The following is a 23,907-nucleotide window of genomic DNA, read 5'->3' as shown; positions in this document are numbered from 1 at the left end:
CCAAGGCACGAAACTGGGCTATAGACCTGAAGGCGGAGGTCACAGAAGAGATATTGAGCAGTTTCCTGACTTCCATACAACGAACCTCAGTTTTCACCCGCTTCTGGGAACTGCAATATAAATTTGCCCTCAGACTTTGTTTCCCCAATTAGAGCCTTTAAAGCAGGTTATGGACAGTCAGATGCTTGCCCATGGTGCGGTCTAGCCCAAGCCTCCCTTGGCCACATGTTCTGGTCTTGTCTCCATACGTCACAGCTATGGACACACATACTAAGCGAGACAGAGATATGGGGTCGCACAATCCAGAGACAGCCATTACTCCTTTTTGGATAATTTAAGTACGCCAAGCCCGCCCTCCCAGGCTTTTGTGCATTTCTACAGAGGGCTATATTGATGGGGAAAAGAGTCATACTGCTACATTGGAGAGAAAACAGAGCACCGCCAATAGGAGCCTGGAGGATACAAATGATAGAATTTTTGAAGTTGGAGAGGCGTGGAATTCAACATTTGACATCTAGGGAGGGACAGACACTTCAAAAAACGTGGGTGAATTTTTGGGACACTCTACAACCCACAGTGAGAAGCAGAATCCTCAATTAGCAGTACCAAAGACAGTAGCAATGATAAAAACCAAATCAATCTTGTGCTGATGGGATGGGAAGGGGGGAGGGATGGGGTCACCACGGGGGAGGGGAGGAATTTGGTAGGGTTCAGGTGGGTGGGAAGGGAGATGGGAAGGTTCTGAGGGGAGGGAGAAGTTGAGTAAGGGGTTGGGTGGTTGGGAGAAAATGTAAACTGTATGGCGCCACTTGTTTAGATAATGACAAGTTGTGCTTGTGTATTGTTTGATGCATTTATATAAGTTCTGTTATCGTTAATAATAGAAAAGATTTAAATATAAAAACAAACAATAAGAATGTGTTATGGCAAGTCACCTGCATCAGGAGTACCATAGAAATAAAAAATGTAGGTATTGTGACTACTCTCTTTTGTAAGGGTGAGACCTTTTGGCAAGCTATGGTTTTGAATTCACATACCAAAGCAGCGTCTCTGGCAGATTCAGTGACATTTGGCCTCGTTTGTTGCTCCACATTCATTTTTGTGATTCTCAGATGAGATGATGATAGTCTGGTCCTGTAGAGAATGGGTTGCCTTATAAGATACAGTAGCATCTTTTAGGACGTAAGAGGAGGGATAGTGGGTTATACTTGTGTGAAGACAGAACTTGTTCTTTGTCTGTTCTTCTGAAATTGAAGTATGGGCAGAGATGCTGAGAAATGTCCCTGTAAAAATCCAGCAAATTTCGAAGTATTCTCTCTTCACTGCAGTTTTTGAATTGCTCTCTAATTTCCCCCCCCCCCCCCCCCCAATTTACTAAGCTGCAGTAAGTACTAACGCATACTTGCCGCAAGCTAAAAAGCACTATTGCAGGGCACACTCAGGCTTCCTGGGAGCGTGTTTGGGGGTGGAGAGTAGGCGTGCCCAGTGGTCATTGGTTAGCATAGCTACATCGTTGTGCACTAATCGATTAGCGCACGGGGAGCCCTTACAACCTAGAAAATAGGTTGGTAAGGACTCCTGCGCTAATGGTCTTACGCTAATTGGGAAATTAGCGCACAGCCACTAATGAGGGAAATAAGAAATGCGGGCTTTATACAGCCATGCTAAAAATGGCCTCGACGCATGGGAAACCCATGCACTAGTATAGCACAGGCCACTCTTTAGCACAGCTTAGTAAATGGGCCCCCAAATTTCTTTGCTTACGAAATGTATTTGATGTGTAGGAAGCTGAATGTACTTCATTTGAGGAAGTTGTAGGAATTTAGAGTGGAGTTTCCACTAATAACAGTGATCTAGAAATTTCCCTTTAGCGTATCGGAGTTCCAAGAAATAGAAATATCAAGGAATTTCAAGAAATAAGTTACAAAAGCTCCTAGATTTCTTATGAAATGCCAACAGGTTAAAATTATATGCAGAACCATATGTATTTTTACAATAGATGAGATTTTGGGAAGGTTGCCGGAAATATGGACCATTTGTGAAAGCAGCATCTTGTTTTCTCCCTTGTTATATGTTCAGGTGGATTTGCAGCTGCCGTTACTACACCTCTGGATGTAGCAAAGACTCGAATTATGTTAGCAAAGGTAAGAAAAGAAGGGAAGATGCTGACATATGCAGCTGATGTCTCCACAGTAAGTGGCCTTAGCATTTACTCATGAATTTCCCTCTTTTTTGACTAAGTATTTCCCCCATATCCATCTCAGTCAGAACCAGGGTGGGGATCTAGTTTCATGAGCCTTCATTCACAGCATCCCGGGAGTTCTTTTTCTATTTTATGTCTCCCACTCCCCTTCATCTGCCTAGTCTCATCATTGCAGCAAAAGTCTGGGCCAACGGCCATGCACCAGAGCTAACCATTGTTATTTGAACATTAGTTCTTTGTTGTTTTGACCAGTGGTTCCCAAGCCTGGTCCTGGAGGCACCCCAGCCAGTCAGGCTTGCAATCTATCCACAATGAATATTCATGAGATACATTTGCGTGCAGTGGAGGCAGTGCATGCAAATCTCTCTCCTGAATATTCATTGTGGGTATCCTGAAAACCTGACTGGTTTGGGAACCCAGGGCCGCCAATAGACTGAGCCGGACCCGGGGCAAGGCCATCCCCGCCGCCCAGTCACTACTGCTGTCACTTCCCTCTCCTGCTACCGGCGCCACAGTCTCCAGTCTCCTCCTGCCTACCCTCAGCTCCCTTGACAGCCCCCTTCTGTCTGCCACCTGCATTGAAAAAAATATCTCTAAATCGGCAGCGCCAGCACCTTGCGTTTGTGTGAAAGTGGCAGATCACCTTGGGCCCTCTTTCACTGTGCCCCACCCTCACGGAAATAGGAAGTTATATCAGACGAGGGAAGGACCGAGGCGATCTGCCGTTTTCACACAGCAGGATCCACAGAAGGGCAGAGTGTGGTGGTTGAGGGTACGACTCCTGAGGAAGCAGATGGAGAAACGGAGGCTCTCTGTTGAGCATTCCCGACTGCATATGCCACAACTCAGATAAGTGCAAAAGTGTAAAAGAACTAAAAACGTGATGATTAAATGAAAAACAATTTATACAGCATATCTTTAAAATTACAAGGAGGTTTTTTATACTGATGAGACTCTGCACCTTATCCTAAACAGAGTGGTTAATCACTGGCAAAGGAAAGGAATCAGTCTGCAAATAGAAATAGTGTGAGAGCACTGTGCAGAATTTCTGAAGTCTTTTCCTCCGTTAGAAAGTGAAAATAACTTGCATTCTAGAGTACTATTTAATTTTTTATTATGCAATATTGTTACATAATATTGTTACATATTATGCAAATTTTATGCAAACTTGGTGAATTGTTGCATGTTTTGCTGACCCTTGCCAAAGAATCTACCCTGGCTGCTAGAGGACACTGGGAGCTATGGCCATAATGGATTTTCACTGTTGATTAGCCAAATTTAGTTGACGATGTTCACAGTAGAAGAAACAGTGCAACCACAAATGAGTGTGTTTAATTTAATTAAAGTTATTTCTGGTCTGCCAATTTCTGGATGACCAAACCTAATCTTTTTATTCCTCAGACAGGTTCCTGGACCGCTAGTGGAAATGTGTTCTTTGTCATGCACCATGTTTGGAAAATGGAAGGCATAGTTGGGTAAGAGTTTTATTTTTTTTTTTGGTTCTGTCTTACATATGTTAAATTATATTAATTTCTCATGATCGTCTTAAGGGAATAAAGTTGTTTTGTATAAGATCACTATTCCATATTGCTGTCCAAGTGTTGCCATTGTGGAAATAGGTTTGTCATCCCAGTTCTTTGCTTCTCTTTTTAAGCAAGTTTCATATCAGGCAATATCACCTATTTTGGGGAGTTGGTCCATATGTGTAACAGAGTGGAGGAGTGGGAAATGGATGACAGCTCTTCACAAACTGTGAAACACCAAAAAGTGGAAACAGTACTCTTTATTAATGTTATTTAAAGACTCTACATGGCACAATGTTTTGGCTATAAATACCATTTCAACATAGCCCCTTTTGGCATATCAAACTTTCTATAGTAGAAGCATTAATCACTCTTATACCACCAGACTCCTGAGGCAGGCATGTATAACCGAAACCATGTGCCATGTCAAGTCTTTAAATAACATCTGTAAAGAAACGTTGTTTCCACTTTTTGGTGTTCCACGGTTTGCTTGTGAAGAGCTGTCATCCGTTTCCCACTCCTCCACCCTGTTTTGTTCTCCACTTTGGTGGACTCTGCATTTGACTGTTAAACTGTCCATCTGTATGCATAACTTTGTTCACATGCAAACAAAGCTACGTTTAGGATCATATAAGAAGAAGAGCAGGGTTAAAATGTATACAGGGAAGCAGCCTCAGCCTGTAAATAGGGCAGAAAGTTGGTGAAGATTCCTTCTGCTGCTGCCAAAGATGAATCATCTGATAGATTCTCTCAGAAGGCTGAGCTCATGTCCTGCCTGCTGAATGCTGGAAAAGGCTACTCTCAAAACCTCTACAGTCACTCAGCTCCCATCTCTGAGAAGGATGAATGAGAGAGACTTAGTTAGGATTTATTAACTGCCTTTATGAAGAGATTGACTTCTGTGGATGTGTTAGAAGGAAAAAAAAACCCCCAAACAAACCTGTGTCTATACAAAGAAGCAGATAGGCAAGAAAAATGTATGCAAACAGTGTAACTACTTTGATAGGGCACCATTTTCCACTCCATGCTTATGCCCTTGGTTTCTCAATATAAAAGAATATGATTTGTGTAAGGAGAAGACTGGTATAAGACTTAACAAAAAATTGTTCTTTGTTTCAGCTTATTTGCTGGCCTCATCCCTAGAATGACTGCAATCAGCATGGGAGGTTTTATCTTCCTTGGTGCTTATGATAAAGCTCGCAGTTTGTTGCTACAGCTGGGTATCAAAGAATCTCAATGAGTCATGCATAAGCCAGTAAGAGAAAGAATCACCGTCACTGCAGATTTTTTTTGTGGGATTACCATCTGTTCATAAACTGAAATGAGGATGGTATATACAAGGTGTCATGGATTGCTATTTCCCCTACATCGAGGGCTATCTAAGCAGTGAAGTCACCAGAGTTTACTGTGCCAAGAACCGAAATGAGAAGAGAAGCAAATTTCATTGACGACAATTACTCGCTTCTGCAGTGCTTTCAGATCTCAAAGAACTAGTTTTAGAAACCAGATAAACACAGCTCGTAATGGGATAGTATCGGTATAGTGCTTGGTTTATATAAATATGTATTCAAACTCCTTTTGTAAAAAATATTCCACTAATAAAACATTTTTTAAAGTATATTCATATTTACTGAGTTATTTACAGAAAATATGTACTGCCATTTTCTTAAGATAAATGAATTTTTAAAATCTAGGACACTTCATATTTAAAACCATATTTGAAGGTTTATTATTGAAGATACATAGCAACAATTGTTTTTTTAAATTGTCCATTTCCTGGCCAAAATACCTTTTTTCTGCAGGCCAGTTTTTGGCACGCCTTTGTAAAAGGGCCCCTCAATGTTAGCAGTGGAGTTCATGACCTACCTCATAAAATTACATGAAAAATATGAATTCTGTTGAAAAATTAAAATAATGTAAAATTTATAGAACATTTCTGTCAGGTTCTCAGGTTCAGAGCCCGCGGGGCTGGGCTCTGGAGCAAACGTGAGCCCTTGGGCTGCTGACGAGGAGCGACAGCAGCAGGCAAAACCCACCAACCAACACTGAGTAAGCACACCGGCAGGGACTGCAGGCACTGCCCAGCGAACCGGAACACATGGACTGGAATCCCCCGGACTGGAACACTGGACTGCAATCCCCCGGACCGGAACACACTGGACTGGAGCACACCTGACTGGAGCACACTGGACTGGTCCCCCGGACTGGCACACGGGACTGGCGCACACTGGACTGGTCCACACAGCTTCACCTGCACTTAGCTACTAAGCCCCCCAAGAGTTGAGCTCATGGGTTCGAGTAGCCGGCAGGACTTACTGGACGACACAAGGACCAGGACTAGAACAAGCTGTAACTGAAGTGCACCTAACTCCTAAATTGACCAAAAGTGTTCCTAAGCCCAGCACCAACAGAAAAAGCTCCTAAGCCCTCCACTAACAGCAGTGCTCCCAACAGAAACTAACAGGGGTGCCCCTACACCCTACACTAACAGAAGTGCAGGGAACCCACAAGGGAAAAGGAAGGGAAGACAAATGCCAGACCTAACACTGGTACTTCCTAAGCACCAAGCTGCAGCAGCTAAACATGGGTTCTCACCCTGGTGCTTCCAAAGCACCCAGCTACAGCAGCTAAGCACAGGTCATGAGGAAAAGCGGGACAAGCACAAGGAAACAAGCAGGAAAGCCCAATACCCAAACAAAAAAAGGTGCTTCCTAAACACTTACTAACACGGGTGCTCCCAGCACCAAACTCCAGCACTGCACCAACAGCAGTGCTACTCACTATAACAAAAGGGGAAAAACAGGGAAGTCAAACACACAAGTCACAAGTGCACACTGCACTAAACTAACCTGGACCTAAAGCAAGTAGCCAGAAGCAAACGTTGCGAAGGCCCTGAAGGAAAGAACCCACTTTCCTTATCAAGGCCCTCCCAGATGATGTCACACTCCCTAGACCTAGGCAAAAGCACACTGACCCAGAGAGGCCCAACCCACATCAATGCAACACCATGAAACACTTGAAGCCAGTACACCCAAAGAGAGTTAGAGCAACTCAGACTACCCACACAGGTGCAGTATAGTGAGACAATTAACCCCATGCTGCTGGAAGCTGCCAGCACAGAGAGACAGAGCCAGCTCAGAAAGGACAGAGAAAGAAACAGAAGCCAGCTAAGAAGCTGACTCCCAGGAAAGAGGTAAGTTTGAGAGGGGTTCAGACCCCAATCATAACAGCACCTCCCCCTCAAGGCTCCCGTGTCCCCACGGGAGCACCAGGTCTCAAAAGACAATTTAGGTCTCCATGGGTAGCTGTGATGAAATCTCCCAATGGGTTGCACAACATAAATCTGGGCGGCTGGGCAGGACGTGACAAGTACATCTGGAACTAGGAAACCAGAATGGCTTTGGCTGCCACGAGGCTCTTTGGAACGGCTGCTAGGCAGGATCAGAGTCTTGGATGCAACAAGTGGAGTTCTATTCAACAGGAACCATCTCCTGAAGGAGTCCACAACTTCCTTGACTTCCTGGCACTCCACTGTAGCAGCCAGAACTGGGCTAGAGCCCACATCCATCCTGGAATCTGAAGCCGGACAGGAACTCCAACAGGACTTCAGACTGGACCTTGCCTCTTGGCTGGAGCTGGAACTCAGGAGGGGTTCAACCTCTTGGTTGAAGTGGGAACTCAGAGTAGACTCAGCATCTTGCCTGAGACTGCAATCTGATCCGGCCTCAGCATCTTGGCCGGAACTGCCACTCAATTCTGACTCAGCCTCTTGGCTGGACTCGGTACTCAGCATAGACTCAGCATCTCGGCTGGCACTGGAACTCGCTCCGGACTCAGCATCTTGGCCGGAACTGCAACTTGACCCGGACTCAGCATCTTGCCTGGAACTCCAACTTGACCCGGACTCAGCATCTTGACCGGGACGGCAACTCTCACCGGACTCAGCATCTTGGCCGGGGCTGTAACTTGACTCTGATTCGGCATCTTGGCCGGGACTGCAACTCCATCCAGACTCAGCATCTTGACTGGAACTGCAACTCGATCCAGACTCAGCATCTTGACTGGAACTGCAACTCGATCCAGACTCAGCATCTTGACTGGAACTGCAACTCGCTCCAGACTCAGCATCTTGACTGGAACTACAACTCGCTCCAGACTCAGCATCTTGACTGGAACTACAACTCGCTCCAGACTCAGCATCTTGACTGGAACTACAACTCGCTCCAGACTCAGCATCTTGACTGGAACTACAACTCGATCCAGACTCAGCATCTTGACTGGAACTGCAACTTGATCCAGACTCAGCATCTTGGCTGCCACTGCTGCAACTCGCTCCGGACTCAGCATCGTCGCTGCTACTGCTGCAACTCGCTCTGGACTCAGCATCTTGGCTGTCACTGCTGCAACTCGCTCCGGACTCAGCATCTGGGCTGGAACTCAAAACAGACTCAGGCACTGGGCTGGAACTCAGTGTGGACTCAGAAGCTTGGCAGACAAAGCCCTTCAGGCTGGACTCAGAAGTTTGTCGGGAAAAATCAGGAAGCCACCTTCTTTCAGCTTGGGTTTCAGGAGTATCCCGCAGGGTTGGCTCCGAGAGGAGTTGGAAGCGGTAAAAGAACAGCTTGGTAGAGGGATCAATAGCAGAAACTGGGTTTTCTTCGAACCCAAGCCAGGAGACACGCCTTCTCTCCGCTGCAGCTTCAGGAGTATTCTTCAAGGCTGGATCAGACAAAAGTGCAACCCGGTAATCCTGGAGTGTCAGAAACGGATCCAGATCAAAAATGGGGTTGGAACTGGGATCCAAACTTGTACTAGGAGGCTTGTTTTGAAGCACCACTCGAACGGGACTCAGAGACTCAATTACCAGCCCCACTCGGACTGGAATAGGAGGCGCAGTCAGCGTTTCTCGGACTGGACTCCGAGGCTTGCGTGGAGACGCCACCTGGACTGGAATCGGAGGCTCGGTCAGCAGCGTCCCACGGACTGGACTCTGAAGCTTTAGTGGAAGCGCCACTTGAACTGGCATTGGAGGCTCGGTCAGAAGCATCCCTCGGACTGGACTCTGAAGCTTGGCTGGACGCGCTGCTCGGACTGGATTCAGAGGCGTGACTGGGCGCACTGCTTGACCTGGATTCAGAGGTTTGGCTGGGCGCGCTGCTGGGACTGGACTGGACTCCAGCTGAGCCCATAGCGTAGAATTCCCCAGACGTCTCCTCTCAGCGACCGCTTCAGGAGTATCCCACAAAGCTGGATTCAAGACAAGGCTGCGGCGATACTCAGAGCGTGATGAAAGGGTCCATATCTGAAACTGGGTTTTCAGCGATTCCAAGCCACCGGACGCGTTTTCTCTCAGCTGCCGCTTCAGGGGTCTTCTTCAAAACAGGATGAGACAAACGTTTCCCACGATACTGACGAAGAGTCATAGAAGGATCAAGAACAACGATGGAGCTGGACCCCAGCTGGGTCAGCTGGGCGGGGGTTCTTGCCGGGCTCATGGCCTTCGCAATCTGTCAGGTTCTCAGGTTCAGAGCCCGCGGGGCTGGGCTCTGGAGCAAACGTGAGCCCTTGGGCTGCTGACGAGGAGCGACAGCAGCAGGCAAAACCCACCAACCAACACTGAGTAAGCACACCGGCAGGGACTGCAGGCACTGCCCAGCGAACCGGAACACATGGACTGGAATCCCCCGGACTGGAGGACACAGGACTGGAACACTGGACTGGAACACACACCGGACAGGAACACACTGGACTGGAGGACACAGGACTGGCACACACAGCTTCACCTGCACTTAGCTACTAAGCCCCCCAAGAGTAGAGCTCATGGGTTCGAGTAGCCGGCAGGACTTACTGGACGACACAGGGACCAGGACTAGAACAAGCTGTAACTGAACTGCACCTAACTCCTAAATTGACCAAAAGTGTTCCTAAGCCCAGCACCAACAGAAAAAGCTCCTAAGCCCTCCACTAACAGCAGTGCTCCCAACAGAAACTAAAAGGGGTGCCCCTACTCTCTACACTAAAGCAAGTAGCCAGAAGCAAATGTTGCGAAGGCCCTGAAGGAAAGAACCCACTTCCTTATCAAGGCCCTCCCAGATGATGTCACACTCCCTAGACCTAGGCAAAAGCACACTGACCCAGAGAGGCCCAACCCACATCAATGCAACACCGTGAAACACTTGAAGCCAGTACAGTATAGTAGAGCAACTCAGACTACCCACACAGGTGCAGTATAGTGAGACAATTAACCCCATGCTGCTGGAAGCTGCCAGCACAGAGAGACAGAGCCAGCTCAGAAAGGACAGAGAAAGAAACAGAAGCCAGCTAAGAAGCTGACTCCCAGGAAAGAGGTAAGTTTGAGAGGGGTTCAGACCCCAATCATAACAATTTCATATTGATTTACTACATGAAACTGCATTTAGTAACAAATTATTGACTAATATAGTTTCTTTTTCTGGCCCTTTAAGTTTTCCCCTTTTTGGCAGCACCTTGAGCCTACATGAATGGAGGAGTATAACAAAATGACTACGTGAGTGGGAAGAATGGTTCAAATCCCACTACAGCTTCTTGTGATCTCAGGCAAGTCCCTTAACCCTCCAATGCCTCGGGTACAATGAAGGACAATATAAATCACATTAAAAAAATAGAAAGCTTTTATCCTACTTTTATTTATTTTTTACTGAGTTTTGAAAAACTTCTCAAAGAAAGGAGCATTATGCCAATGAATTTTTATTAAAGACACATCAGTGCCATTTGATAAACACTTCAACATCTTACAAGTTTTTCCATGTACAACATCGTACCAAATGTTCTATAAATAAATAACTTTGTACACAAAAGTAATACTTCCTCTTTCACATTGCCTCTCAGAAGCAGCAAATTCACATATTTTGTGGAAGTAATGACAATAAACAACTCTGTCAAAAAAATAAACATTTTCTAACGTAAATGTGCTTACAACTGCAATGGTGATGATATTTCTACCAGTCCAAAACAAGGTTACAGTTCACATAATGAGCTGCTGCTACACTCGGGCAAGTCTTGTAAAATAAACTTGTTCTCCACAAATAAGTTAAATGTGACTACTTTTCACTTTATTCCTCATCACCACTTCATAGGTGAACTAAAATAAAACAAACTGTAAGCTTCTCCTTGCCAATATTAAAGCCCCTTAGTCTCAAAATGTTTTACTCAATGTAAGGACTTGGAAGTAAGTCTCCAAAGCCCAGTAATTTCCCATCCAAACTGCAAGGATCCATCCTAGCTTATAGTGCATGACTCATTACGCAAGTTTGCAATCTTGGCTAGATGACAGACAACCATATGCTTCCATCTCATACCACCAAATCTTTATTAATCTAGACAGCTACTAGAACTAGATGTCATATATACCTACAACCTATATGCTTTCACATTTGCCCAAGTGCAGAGGCCGACTTGCATTTCTTAGTGTCCTTTGCCATAATGTTTATACCTTCAAAGTTCCAAGGAAGCACAAATTGTTTTATTGAAAGAGAAAAAATAAATGTTTTCCCAGTTGTTCATATTTTCTTAGTCAGGATCAAGTAACCATCCAAATAATGGCACTCACAAGAGATTTAACTACCCATGGCAAAAGTGCCAGCTTTTTCTAATCAAACTGATGCACAGGGAGGTGGCTAATATGCTTCATGTTTTTCTCATTTTTTGAGAGACAAAAATACTCTTATGTATTCAGAGTGACAAACCATAGATTAATAAACTTGTGTTAGCAAAAGCAGAATTACAACATGAAAACAAAATCTCTCATCCACAGGTACCAACACCACTCAAAGCAGCTCTTCTGTTAATAAAAGTGCTCTGCCAAAACCAAGAACATGACAACATATTTCAAGCCATTTCAACATTTCTTTTTGTTTGTTTCTATGAAGACATGAATTTAAATTTATAGGCATGTTTCTTTTGACCCATTTTAAATATCAGACCCACTAACAAGATCTAGTTTTGTCTCAGTGGGATTAGTGTGTGCCTGAAGGTTTTCTCTTCCACTGAATCAAATGTGTTGCCACTGTGACATGCCCTGACTATCCTCCTCAACCCTCCAGTTTGGTCTACATTTGAAATTCAGGACATGCGAGTGTAGGATCCATCTCCAGCAAAGAAAAATCTTAGGAAACTGGGTTACAAGGAAAACAGAGAATCCCTCCGAGACCAAGGTAAAATACCAGCATACCACACTTTTTTCTGAGGAATGCTTTATAATATTTCATGTAGATTTTTCCTTTCATAGTGCTCTTACACTGTACTGAACAGAAAATATCAGTATGCAAAATTTTAGTTTTGGGGTAAGTGTCTGAAAAACAGACTAAGTTCTCCTATTAGGATGCCAGTACTTTGATCACTTGGCTATCAAAAAGGCATGTCCATAAAATAAATGTTTCAGTTTAAATCTTTAAGTGCAAAAGCCTTAAGGGGAAAGTTGGGCTTACCCTTTAAGTGAATTTTTAGCTCCATGCCTATTAAAAATTTTAAATGAAAATCAACAATTCTTTTTTGAGTTTCACTCATGCAGTAAGGCATCTGTGTATTCTTCTCAAAAATCTGAAGAGAAAACAGCTCCCTGGGATTGAAAACAATATATCAAGAACTGAAAACTGTCACTCAGTTATTCATGCGCTAACAATTAAAGATATATATCTCTCTCTCTTTTTTTAAATATATATGAAAACTCTTATGTACAACGTATGAAAACTCTTATGTACAACTTATCAAATGTAGTTTGTTTTCTTTACACAATAGTTTTTGCATTTGTCTGCTTCACATACAAGCCAACTGCTAAAACACTTCTCATGGAAGTTTTAAACCTATATACATTTCTGGAACGCTCGAGCAGGATTCTTCCCCACACAAGCTTGTTTTCGTGCCTCGGATTCTCCTGTCCTTCTGGAGGCTGCCATCTCAACAGCTGAGGTAGAAATAGCTTAGATGTTCAGTGCAAAAAAAACCAAAACAAAAAAAAATACCCCTTCTTTACACACAGTACTCTCATGTGCTGGAACCTTCCAGCAACATAAGCTCAGTCATGTGACCTTGGCAAATGTCCACTATAAAAGGGAAGTCTGTTTAGATATAATCTTTCTCAGAGGATCCAGTAGAGTGTTTGAAATTTCAAGAGATGTGGCTGGCTGCTGAACTGAACCTTCTGAAGATGAAAATCGCATGATCTCTTTGAATTCTGAAGATGTGATTAAAGGCAGTGATGATGAATCTACAGAAGAAAGAAGTATGATTGTGAACATGATAGACAAAAAGAACCCTCTCTGGAGGGCTTTTGCAGTCAAACTATAGGAAAGTAAAGGCATCTGAATCTTTTGAATGGAAATAGAAACTATGAGGCCCTTTTACTAAAGTGCGTTAAGTACTTAGGACTGGGTTCTATATATGGTGCCCCCCCCCCCCCAAAAAAAAAAAAATAATAAAGATCAGTGTGGCAAAAACACGCTTAGCACTATTCTATGAACTACGCCTAACTTAGAACACACGTAGCACCCAGACTTGTGAATAAATTTATAAGCAACCATTTATGCCATCTAGAACCCGATGTAAATGCCCACGCAGATCACACATATTGTATAACAGTGCGTGTAGTTTCTAGGAATACCCATGACCCTCTCATGGCCACACCCCCTTTTGAGAATCATACATTAGAATTTACACACATTTTGCAGAATATGCTTAGAAATTGGTGCATGTAAATTCTAATTAGTGCTGATAATTGCTTGTTAATGGCCAATTATCTGTGCCAATTTGCTTATTAAACAATTAAGTTGCATGTGCAACTTTAGTTGCCATGTATAGAATCTGGGGGTTAGCACGCAATTTCACTGCATAAATTGCTAGTGCACAATTGTGTTAAGGGGTTTCATGGCAGTCTAGCAGTTACCACATGGTAACCCATGCATTAAGTGCTTTTCATGTTAAGGAAGGATGACAGACGGACAACAGATGTGGAAGCGCTCCCGCTTAACTGTGTCCGGGTACCACACAATAATAGGCAATTTAACATAGGATCTGAATATGAAAATGCAGGTTACACCCTCAGTAGGTGCCATGTTATATTTGCAGCTACAGCACTGTAAAATCCCGTGATAAGCCAAGGCAAGTGCAAATATTAAATACAAGTTTTAAATAAATAAAGAGGTACACTGGATTCAGTGTCTTCACCAGTTCATAAAAATATGTATTTATCTATTTTAAATAAATCAAAACATCAGAAAGACTTAAATGTATTCATCCCTCTGCCACCTCGGGTACACAAATGCAGTACCTGAATTTACACCCCTTTGATAGCTTTTGGGCTCAAAGGGTATATAAGAGGTTAAGTTGGTAAACAGGGTCCACTGGGTGGAACGGGGCTTAGTAAATGAACCTTGTCTATTTTAAGTCCTCTTCAGCAGGGTAATATTTCCTGTGCCTGACTAACTCGTTTTGAGTTTGGCTTTGAGAAAGCAAGTAAACAAATTTAAAATGCAAACGCTTCACTAATTGTAAAGGAACTAAAAAAAGGAAATCTTATTTTCTCACAAAAGGTAAGGACTTGAATCACACTGCGGGGTCAGAATAGCAGTAGGAAATGAATATCCATACCTCTTCTGTCTGAATGCAGTGCTTGCGCCTGTACCGGGGACAGCTCTCGCATTCTGTCATGGTTGCTGGGATGCACAGAACCAGGGGAATCTGTTCCATTACAACAGACGTCCTCGTTGCACAGCTGAGGCTTTAAAATGGTTGCACCCTCTCTGCCGACATCGCCGTTTAATGTCTTCTGATAAAAGCTCTCCATGGGTTTGAATGTCTGGAGATGGTGGTGTTCCTGCCCCGTAGGTGTGCTGTCATTACAGGCTCTGGACAGGACTGGCAAGCTGTATTCTTGTTGGAGAAGAGACAAGGAAATGGTTCAATTATTATTTTTTTTGACTAGGTCAGCTGCATTCCACTAAACCAAATTCAATGATTTAGAAAATTGACTTTTGTATCCTTACCCCATTACCGTTTTAAATCAGCATTCCTAGCACAAAGGTCTTTAACAATAATTCAGGTGGCAGGTAAAAAAAAAAAATGTGATTGAAAGTCCTGTGGTATTAGAAGTGCTGAACTTGCTACCATTATTAATCTTTCAGTTATAAAACTAGGTGAATGCAAATTACTTTAAACACAAGACCCCAGAGCCTGCCTAATTTGACTATGCTGATACCTTTCCAAACACCTGCTGAAAAGTGAAGTAGTTGTTCCCAGAAGGGCAATTTACAAATTGAAGAAATAAAATTAAGCGCCCTGTTTATTAAGGTGCACTAGTGTTTTTAGCACGTGCTAACCGTGTAGACAACCAAAGGAATATTATGGGCTTCTACATGGTTAAGCACACGCTGAAAACGCCAATGCGACTCTAGTGCAGCTTAGTAAACAGGGCCCTAAAATTGTAGGTTTTCTGCATAATAGGAGCTGAAAGCCTTAGCTGGCCATAATCATTTCTACCTGAGGGTCTGCACCAATCAAAGCAAAATTACAGGCTTTCATGACTGCCATGAGGAATAAAAGCACCCGGACAGTTCTGCCTCTTTTTTTTTTTTTTCAGGTAAAATTTTAAATAGAGATTTGAACATGTAATCTGTGAGCACTTTTCCCCTCCCACTTTGGCATGCCCTCCTCTATACCCAAATCTGTCTTGAACTATTTTATCCAAAATTTTGGACAGCCCTTCAGACTTTTTTTTTTTTTTTTTAATTCAGAAGGCATTTGGGGATTGGCTGGCTCTCAGTGGCAAAGCATCTTGTATTTACTGAACGACTGTGTTTATAATTTTTTTTTTAATTAGGATCTTTTTTTTTCTTTTAGCTTGTGATGTGTAATTGGTTCTTTTCCTATTGTGTAATACCATTCCGTTTCACCTCACATCCTTTTTCTTTTAAAAATTTAATATGATTTAAATCACCCTGTGACGCTCACAGAAAGGGCAGTATATTACATTCAAATAAACCATAAGTCATAAACACACCACTGGAAATGGCTCCGGACAACAGCATAGATTGCCATGCTTACTTTTACCCATATGAGTGGGAGGTTTTCACACAGCCCATTTACACTTGTTTAAAAAACAAAAATACAATATTCACAGAGGAAACAGGCAAAATATCAAAATCATTCAAACAATTGTATATTATCTCCCCTGTTTACTAAAGCTTAGCTCAAGTTATCTGCAGCAGGGCCCATTTTATTCCTATGGGCCCTGCTGCAGATAATTCAAGCTAAGCTTTAGTAAACGACCCCCTATATGTTTACTTGTGTTTCAGACCATACCCTCCGCTACCACGGTGTTTGGTTTTTGTACTCACACTAGCTTTGAGTGACTCACATTTTGTGGGTGGAGATTTTTTTAATGCCGTTTGGCTTTTTTTTTTCTCCACCTGTGCCATATTTTGTGTTAGTGCCAAGGAGTGGACATGGTGATGGTTTTCCCTGTTGAGACGACATTTTCAAAGCACGTAGTAACCTTTGGAACTTTGTAAGTCTAAACGCTTTGAAAATGAGCCTCTCTGTCTTGGAGGGGGCATTTAGCTTTGAGGCTTCTTCACTCCTTGCCTTTTTCTTCTTTTTTTTTTTTTTCTCTATTTGGAAGAACGCCCCAGATTTGCCTTAACATAACCCATACCAGGTGTTAAATGAGGTGGGTAATTTATTTTCCACATTTCTATACCGCTTCAAACTAAGTGGTGTACAATAAAACAAAGCAAAAATACATAACAAAAACTTAAAAACAATCATTAAAATATATAAAGTACTGGATCTGTTGTCATCATGACATACTGTTGCACAACAACTGCACAAAAATTATCACAGTCCTAACAGAAAAGCTTCAGCAAAGAGGTCTTTAAAAGGGAAAGGAAATGGGGACTTGATATACCGCCTGTGTTTTTTTTGCAACTACATTCAAAGCGGTTTACATATATTCAGGTACTTATTTTGTACCAGGGGCAATGGAGGGTTAAGTGACTTGCCCAGAGTCACAAGGAGCTGCAGTGGGAATCGAACCCAGTTCCCCAGGATCAAAGTCTACTGCACTAACCACTAAGCTACTCCTCCACTCGTTGTTTAAACTGCACTTTCAAAGAGTTCCATAATGAAACCTCTGCTATAGAAAAGGCTGCAAGCTTAGTGTCTTAACAGTCGGGGAGGAACTGTCTTTTAAAAGAAGAGGTAGGGTACTAAGGAAGTTCAAAGGGCTAAGAAGTGATGTCCTGCCTTTTTGTTTTGTTTTTTAAAGGGAGAGGGGAAAATACTAAAAACAAAACACAAACTGGGACCTGTAGGTTTCTTATGCCAAATGTACCTGTTTTTCCTGGAATAAGTTCCCCATTAGCAGTGTCCTCAGTTTTATATATACAATTAGTGCTGCATTCAATACAGAGCTGGGGCTCAATACAAGAAGCAGCCTGAATTTCAACACTGGGATACCCAACGTTGTCAGTCTTGCACATGCCTGTAAAAGAAAGGCCAACTGAGTAAAGACTCCACCCATTTCTTCCTTCAACATCAGCTACTATCGCAACTGTTCCTGGGCTTCTCTCATTCTGTGTGTGTGCTAGTAAAACTACATGATCAATTTAGGGGAAAATTCATCAAGATGTGGTTAAACATCAACTTTTACCATATACCAACTGCCCGCGGGATTCAGCAACCTGTGGGATCCTGGTACCTTAAGATGCCAAATCTCATGGTAAAAGAATAATACCATTTGTAATGCCCCCCCATGCAGAACCTTTCATTCCACAAAGCTTCCCTACCCCCCCCCCCCCCCCCCCGAGGGCCTCAGGGCCCTTACATAGTAGTCCACTGGTTAGCAGCCAGAACCACATCCAAAATGGATCCTTATATGAAAATATGACTCCCTAGCTTTAGTTGCACAAAGCTAAGACCCTCTCTGGGGGCAAGCAGGCCCTGTGGGCTGAAAAATGCTACATAGGGGGCTGTTATAAGGAGCCTGCGGCCCCCACCCATCAGTCCCGAAAGCATTATGCCACAGGTTTGTGGTCCGATGCTCTGGAGAGGTAACATAACCCCAGCTTTTATTTTACCTTGATCACTAAACCTTCACATTCCATTATACTGTCTCTGATTTGCACATTTCTGAAACCAAAAGTCCAACGTACCATTGCTTTCTATATGTCCATTAGGCTGTTGGCGAGTAGTAAAGTTGGCTCTAACAGCTTTCTGTCTCTTAAAAAGTGTACCGTGGGAACACAGGTAATTTGGCACATCTGGAGGCTCTATGGTCTCATCTGCAAGATAAAGTATCATAATTAAACACACATCTAAATCCCTGGCAGCACACATGCTGGATTATCCATACCTTATTCTTTAAGTTTCAACAATTTTTTATTTGATGACAAACAGGTCCATATACAGAAACAAAAGACTCTCAATAGCAAAACATACAAAGTAGTAACAGTATGACATAACCGTCATCAACCTGTTATTTTTAACTATTTCCCCGTCCCCTTCCCCCAAATCCCCTCCCTCCCCCCCCCCCCCCTTTATTAAGCTTCCAACAAGTCTAACAGTTGAGAGGGAAAAGTAACTAGTAACTAGATTGTAAGCTCTTTGAGCAGGGACTGTCTTTCTTCTATGTTTGTGCAGCGCTGCGTATGCCTTGTAGCACTATAGAAATGCTAAATAGTCATAGTAGTAGCTAAGTAGTAGTAGTAGTAAAGTTCGCCTAGCACTTTATAGGTCCTGATTATACCCAAAAATAATAAGTACAACTCATACCCACTCGAAGGACCAGCTACTTAACTTGCAGCCATTAGCCCCTACACTACCTTCTTTATGGCGAAACTCCCCGAATACAACAGCCCCCCAATGTCAACTTCAATACCCTATCCCCAACAGACAGCAGATCTCTACATTCCCCTTCCTAAATGATAACCTCTCTCTTAAATACCAATTTAGATGCTTAACTCCTATATAAACAATCCTAAGCCCCAAACTCTTACCCCCCATCCCTCCCCCCAGCTTACCCCTCATATATTCTTACCAACCCATAGTGTCCCAGAAGCTTGTACTCTGATAGCCCCTGAGGCTACCCTCCCCCCCCCCCCCTCCCCAAGAAAGGTGGATTAAGGTATACTAATTATATTATCCAAGATGCCTTGCACTAAATTGAGTATTAAGACTGCGACCTCGAGTATTTAGATTTTGTAGGTAGGGATTCCAAATTTCTAAAAAGCGTTGTTTACGCTTAGGGGAATCCCTCATATCTCTTGCTTCCCAAGCCACCAACAAGTGGACCTGGTTCCTCCGTTGCCAAACAGATGGCGCCTCCTGCGCCGTCGAACACTAATATATTTTTCCGTGCTACCGGACACATTTTACGACACATTAAACTACCAGATTTAGTGAGATTAGAAAAAGCTTTGGGTTTATCTAGAACAAATTGTTCCAGTGTGGCTTGAATATTCACCTCTAACAACTTAATCAGGAATTGCTTGACTTGTACCCAAAAATCACAGATAATTGGACACAGCCAAAAAGCATGACTAAATGAATGGGGCCCTTGTCCACATTTATTGCAAGCATTATCACCTGAGTTCCCCACATGTGCCAGCTGTGCTCTCGTCATGTACACCCGGCGTATCACTCTATAACCACATTCTCTGTTTTTCGTCTAAAGTTAAGGACAAAAAGCCCCGCAGAGAGGCTCCTACGTCCCAGTCTGCCAAATAAGTCCCTGTATCTTCCTCCCAGCGTGTCTTCAATTTTGTGTAATCTTTGGGGAGGTTCTCTCTTATCCAGAGACTTATGAAGCCCCGAAACAGGGTCTCCTGAAAAAACTGCCTTAGCTTACATCCCAATCTTGTCCTATATAAAGATGCTACATAATGCTTAACTTGTGCATATGCAAATCTGTTCCCCCATGTAGCCCCCACCTTCGCTTGTAGTTCTTCAAATGAGTTTAGCTGACCCTCTCCTCCCAACAAGTGTTCTAAAAGTGTAAATCCTTTGTTCTCCCAAGGATTAAAGACGGGATTTGCCAACCCTGGCTCAAATGCAACATTCCCTCTAAGAGATATCTGATCAGATATAAAAGGGCAACCCCCCAATTTCTTTGCTAACACCTTCCACACTTCTCGCAAGGAGATAAGTAATATACATGCTCACAAATGGCTCAGTAACTGGTCAGTTGTATTATGTAACAATGAGAAAAACTTATATGGAGCAAAAAATTCTCGTTCTAATTCTATGGGGCGTGATTTTTTGTGAATTACCAAACCAATCTCCTAGGTGTCTCAAAAGGCATGCCTGATTGTATAAAGTCAAATTAAGTATCCCTAAACCCCCATTCTTCAAGCTCCCCAACATAACTTTTAACCTCAATTTTGGCTTTTTGCTGGCCCAACAAAAAACGACTTAACTATAGTGGATAGGTCTTTCTGTAGCACCCGAAGAGGTAATGTTTGTAAGACATATAGCCAATGTGGGAACAGAACCATCTTCAGAAGACCCACTCTGCCCATTAATGTTAACGGCAGATCCTTCCAAATATTCAATTGACGTCTAGTTTCCTTCATGAGCACCTCTAAATTAAGATGGTATAGGGCCGTGACATCCATAGATAACCTGATACCCAAATATTTAAAGGAACTCTCTGCCCAACGTAAAGGGAAAGAGCTACCCCAACTGTGTCTTACCCGCAGGGACGAGGCTAAGGCCTCTGATTTATCTAAACCCTGCACAATCCCCATACTCCCGAAATGTCTCAAGCAGAGCTGAGACTCCTGTGGATTAATGATGTGTACTAACAAATCATCTGAAGCATTTGTTACAATGTCCCAAATCAGGGGGTCCGGCGCCAACTCAAACAGTAGAGGAGACAGAGGACACCCCTGCTTCGTCCCCCGCAGTATAGGAAAAGACAGGGAGCTCAATCCATTCATCCCTACCCATGCACTTGGCTCAGCATATAACGTCCGTAGAGCTGAAATAAAACATCCTGAAAAGCCATAGGCCTTCAATGTATCAAACAAAAAATCCCATCTGATCCTGTCAAAAGCTTTTTCTGCATCAAAGCTAATGAGCACTGACTGTATATTACCTCTGCACCTATAAGCCAGAGAAGCCAATATCTTCCGGAGACTCTTAGCCACCGACTTACCTGACACAAACCCCACCTGAGCCTCATGTACCAGGTCTGGCAAAAAAAGAGGCCATCCTGGTAGCCAAAATCCTCGCCAACAGTTTAGTTTCAAAATTCAAAAGAGATAGAGGACGGTAGGATTCCGGTCTCTGTGGGTCTTTACCTGGTTTAGGTAGCACAATAATTTGTGCCTGTGCCAAAGTAGAGGGAAGCCGTTCCATATCTACAATATGATTTATGAAATTTGTAAGCGCCTTACCCAAGAGCTTATAAAACTTGGCTCTAAAGCCATCAGGTCCCGGGGTCTTGTGTAAGGGACTATGCGCTATTGCTAATTCCACTTCTTCCTCTCTAACAGGAGCATTCTTTTAAGCAAAGAACTAAAGTGGTGTGGGGAGGGACGGAGGAACAGGGAGAAATGTGATGACAAGGAGGTATAATGGACTTTCTGGAGGCAGTTGTTGTTATTCTGCTGGGATGGTTAGTATTTGCTTCCAGAGCCTATGAAAGAGTGTACTGTTTGATATTGAGAAGTTCTCAAATAAGATTGCTTCAAGTTAAACATACAGAACATAACACACAAAGAAAGAAGCTTCAAATAGCAGGAGATTAAGGAAGGATCACAGCTCCTTTAACAAGCTCACTATAGTTGGAAAGTTATTAAGGGAATGTGTGTAATGTTAAACATAAAATAGAGAGGTGGGGTGGAGATAAAATGTTAAAAGAATGATGTTGGATTGTGTTATTTTGTCCTCACTGAGTGCTTCTTGCTCTTTGAATCTGTGTGTATTCCTATTGTGGACGTGTTTCCTTTGTATTGACATCAATAAAAACCGTTGAACATAAATATAGCTCCTTTCAGTCTTGTCCATTGATGTTCTACATCCTTCAGTTGTTCCCATCCTGTTAACTGTCCCATCTCAGCAAAGTTAGTTCCTTTGAAATCCAGGAGCTTTAATCTCGAATGAGCCCTCTCTTTTGTTTTAATATTGAACCACACCATACAATGATCACTAGATGCCAAATGGTCTGCCACCTTGACGTCAGAAACGTTCTCTCCATTTGCAAGCACCAGGTCCAGAATAGCTCCATCCCATGCTGGTTCCGTTACCCACTGCTGGAACAATTCTTCCTGTAGGGAATCTCTTTGCTTCTAGATGATCCCGCAGCAGGGACAATCAACACCCGGCATATTGAAGTCACCTATCCGTACTACTTCCCCGTTCCTAGCTATCTTGCGGATGTCTTCAATTAAGTCCCTGTCCATTTCCTCCGACTGTGAGGGTGGTCTGTATATCACTCCGATATAGATACATTTTTCTTTCTCTCTTTCCAGTTTAACCCACAGCTTCTTCTTCCTTACCCCACGTGTCTTGCAGTTCCGTCACTTGGATATCATTCTTAGCATATAATGCCACACATTCACCCTTTTTTTTCCTACTCTGTCCTTCCTGAATAGATTATAGCCAGGTATAGCAACATCCCAGTCATGGTTCTCCTTGAACCACGTCTCCGTGACCGCCACTAAATCCAAGTCTGCTTCCATCATTTTAGCCTCAAGATCTAGAAGGCTGTTTCCCATACTACGGGCATTGGTATACAAGGCTCTCCAGATGTTACTCTTTTTTGTCTCTTCTACAGAGGCATTAAATGTCCTACCTTCCTTGGGGTTAATTATGGCTTTGTGGCCTTTTGTACCTATCCCCAACAATTTTAGTTTAAAGCCCTCTTTAGTACTTTAGCCAGCCTGTTCCTGAAGACCCTCCTTCCCTTCCTTGACTGATGGACATCACCGCTCAGTACCTCTTGGAAAATCATCCCATGGTCTACAAAACCAAAGCACTCTCGTCAGCACCAACCACACATTTATCTCCAAAATTCGAGCTTCTCTCATTTGGCCTTTACCTTCAACAGGGAGGATCGATGAGAACACCACCTGCGCACCTAGATGCTTCACCCTCTGACCCAAAGCCATGAAGTCATATGATATGTTCAGTAGGATATTTAGCTGTCCATTTGTGCCAACATAGATGAGTAGCATAGGAGCATGGTCAGTAGGCTTGATGAGTCTAGGCAATCTGTCCACAATATCGCGAATCTTGGCACCAGGCAGACAGCACACCTCCCTGGACAACATGTCCAGCCAGCAGATAGGTGCTTCGGTACCCCTGAGAAGTGAATCCCCAACCACCACTACCTTTCGCCTTTTTTTGGCCCTTTGTCCGGCGGTGATTGTATTTTTGGTCATTGTTTCCTCTTGTTTTTTCAGATGTTTCAAGCTCTTATACCTCCAGGGCTCTGAACCGATTCTTTAGTTAAACAGAAGGTGGAGTTAGAGGATTGATCTTGTGGGTCTTGGTGACTTGCTTCCAGCTGTGGTCTGTCTGTCCAAGATCTTTTCTCCCTTTGCTGGAAGTCCTCAATGTTTTGACCTGCATCTCCGGGACAAATTTCTGGTTGTCCCAGATGTTTTTTTAGTCTTGCCACTTCTTCTCTTAGTTCTTGTACTTCTTTCATGAGGGATTCAATGAATGTACATTTATCACATGAAACCAGAATCTTGTCCTGGTCCAAGGGTTTGGTCTTGACAGTGGTAGAAGCTGTAATGAAAGCAGTAGATTTAGGGGCTACTTGTTTCTTTACCATAGTTCCAAATGTAGGGGCTGTTCTACTTATGATAATTATGTAGCCTGTCAAACAACTACCAATCCTATTTTTTCTCCTACTCCTGTTCTATGGGATATAGAGGGCAGTTAATATAGATATAGGGGGTAGCTAATGTGTCGTTTTAGGGTAAGAACTGAGAATCTGTTAAGATTTACTCTGTGGATGGAAGTCAATGTATGTCATTGGCTATTACTAATTCAGTGATTTAGCTTTTTCCTTCAGGGTATCTTTTTTCCCTCTCCTTTCCCTGATGTACTGGTTGGTTGTGGACCTAATTCAATGGATTAATCTTGCAACATAAAGACCCAGAATAAATCTGATCCTGATCTATTGGTATAGTTAACGAT

At 43.1% G+C, this 23,907-nt stretch overlaps 2 protein-coding genes across 4 annotated transcripts in view; one reads left to right on the top strand and one right to left on the bottom strand.

Annotated features, from left to right (window-relative positions):
- The window catches only part of SLC25A26 (solute carrier family 25 member 26), a 178,563-nt gene extending 173,245 nt beyond the window's left edge, over positions 1–5,318 (top strand). Inside the window, exons 8-10 of the mRNA XM_030207165.1 lie at positions 2,080–2,144; positions 3,605–3,678; positions 4,846–5,318. Coding sequence (XP_030063025.1) covers positions 2,080–2,144; positions 3,605–3,678; positions 4,846–4,966 — 260 coding nt within the window. The 3' untranslated portion in view covers positions 4,967–5,318. The remainder of the gene's footprint in view (positions 1–2,079; positions 2,145–3,604; positions 3,679–4,845) is intronic.
- Positions 5,319–10,522: 5,204 nt separating this feature from the next.
- LRIG1 (leucine rich repeats and immunoglobulin like domains 1) overlaps positions 10,523–23,907 on the bottom strand; it is a 216,347-nt gene continuing 202,962 nt past the window's right edge. For 2 of the 3 annotated variants that reach the window (XM_030205936.1, XM_030205937.1), the window contains 4 exons: positions 17,910–18,038; positions 17,090–17,239; positions 14,350–14,631; positions 10,523–12,970 (listed from right to left, as the gene is read on the bottom strand). In XM_030205936.1, the coding sequence (XP_030061796.1) occupies positions 12,807–12,970; positions 14,350–14,631; positions 17,090–17,239; positions 17,910–18,038 (725 nt within the window). In that variant the 3' untranslated portion in view covers positions 10,523–12,806. The remainder of the gene's footprint in view (positions 12,971–14,349; positions 14,632–17,089; positions 17,240–17,909; positions 18,039–23,907) is intronic. The other variant, XM_030205938.1, reaches the window with a different exon arrangement.

The sequence above is a fragment of the Microcaecilia unicolor genome, chromosome 6 (assembly GCF_901765095.1).
Source record: "Microcaecilia unicolor chromosome 6, aMicUni1.1, whole genome shotgun sequence".
In the NCBI taxonomy this organism is placed as follows: domain Eukaryota; kingdom Metazoa; phylum Chordata; class Amphibia; order Gymnophiona; family Siphonopidae; genus Microcaecilia; species Microcaecilia unicolor.
The sequence above is the reverse complement of the archived record's forward strand: the minus strand, read 5'-3'. Positions and strand labels throughout refer to the sequence as shown.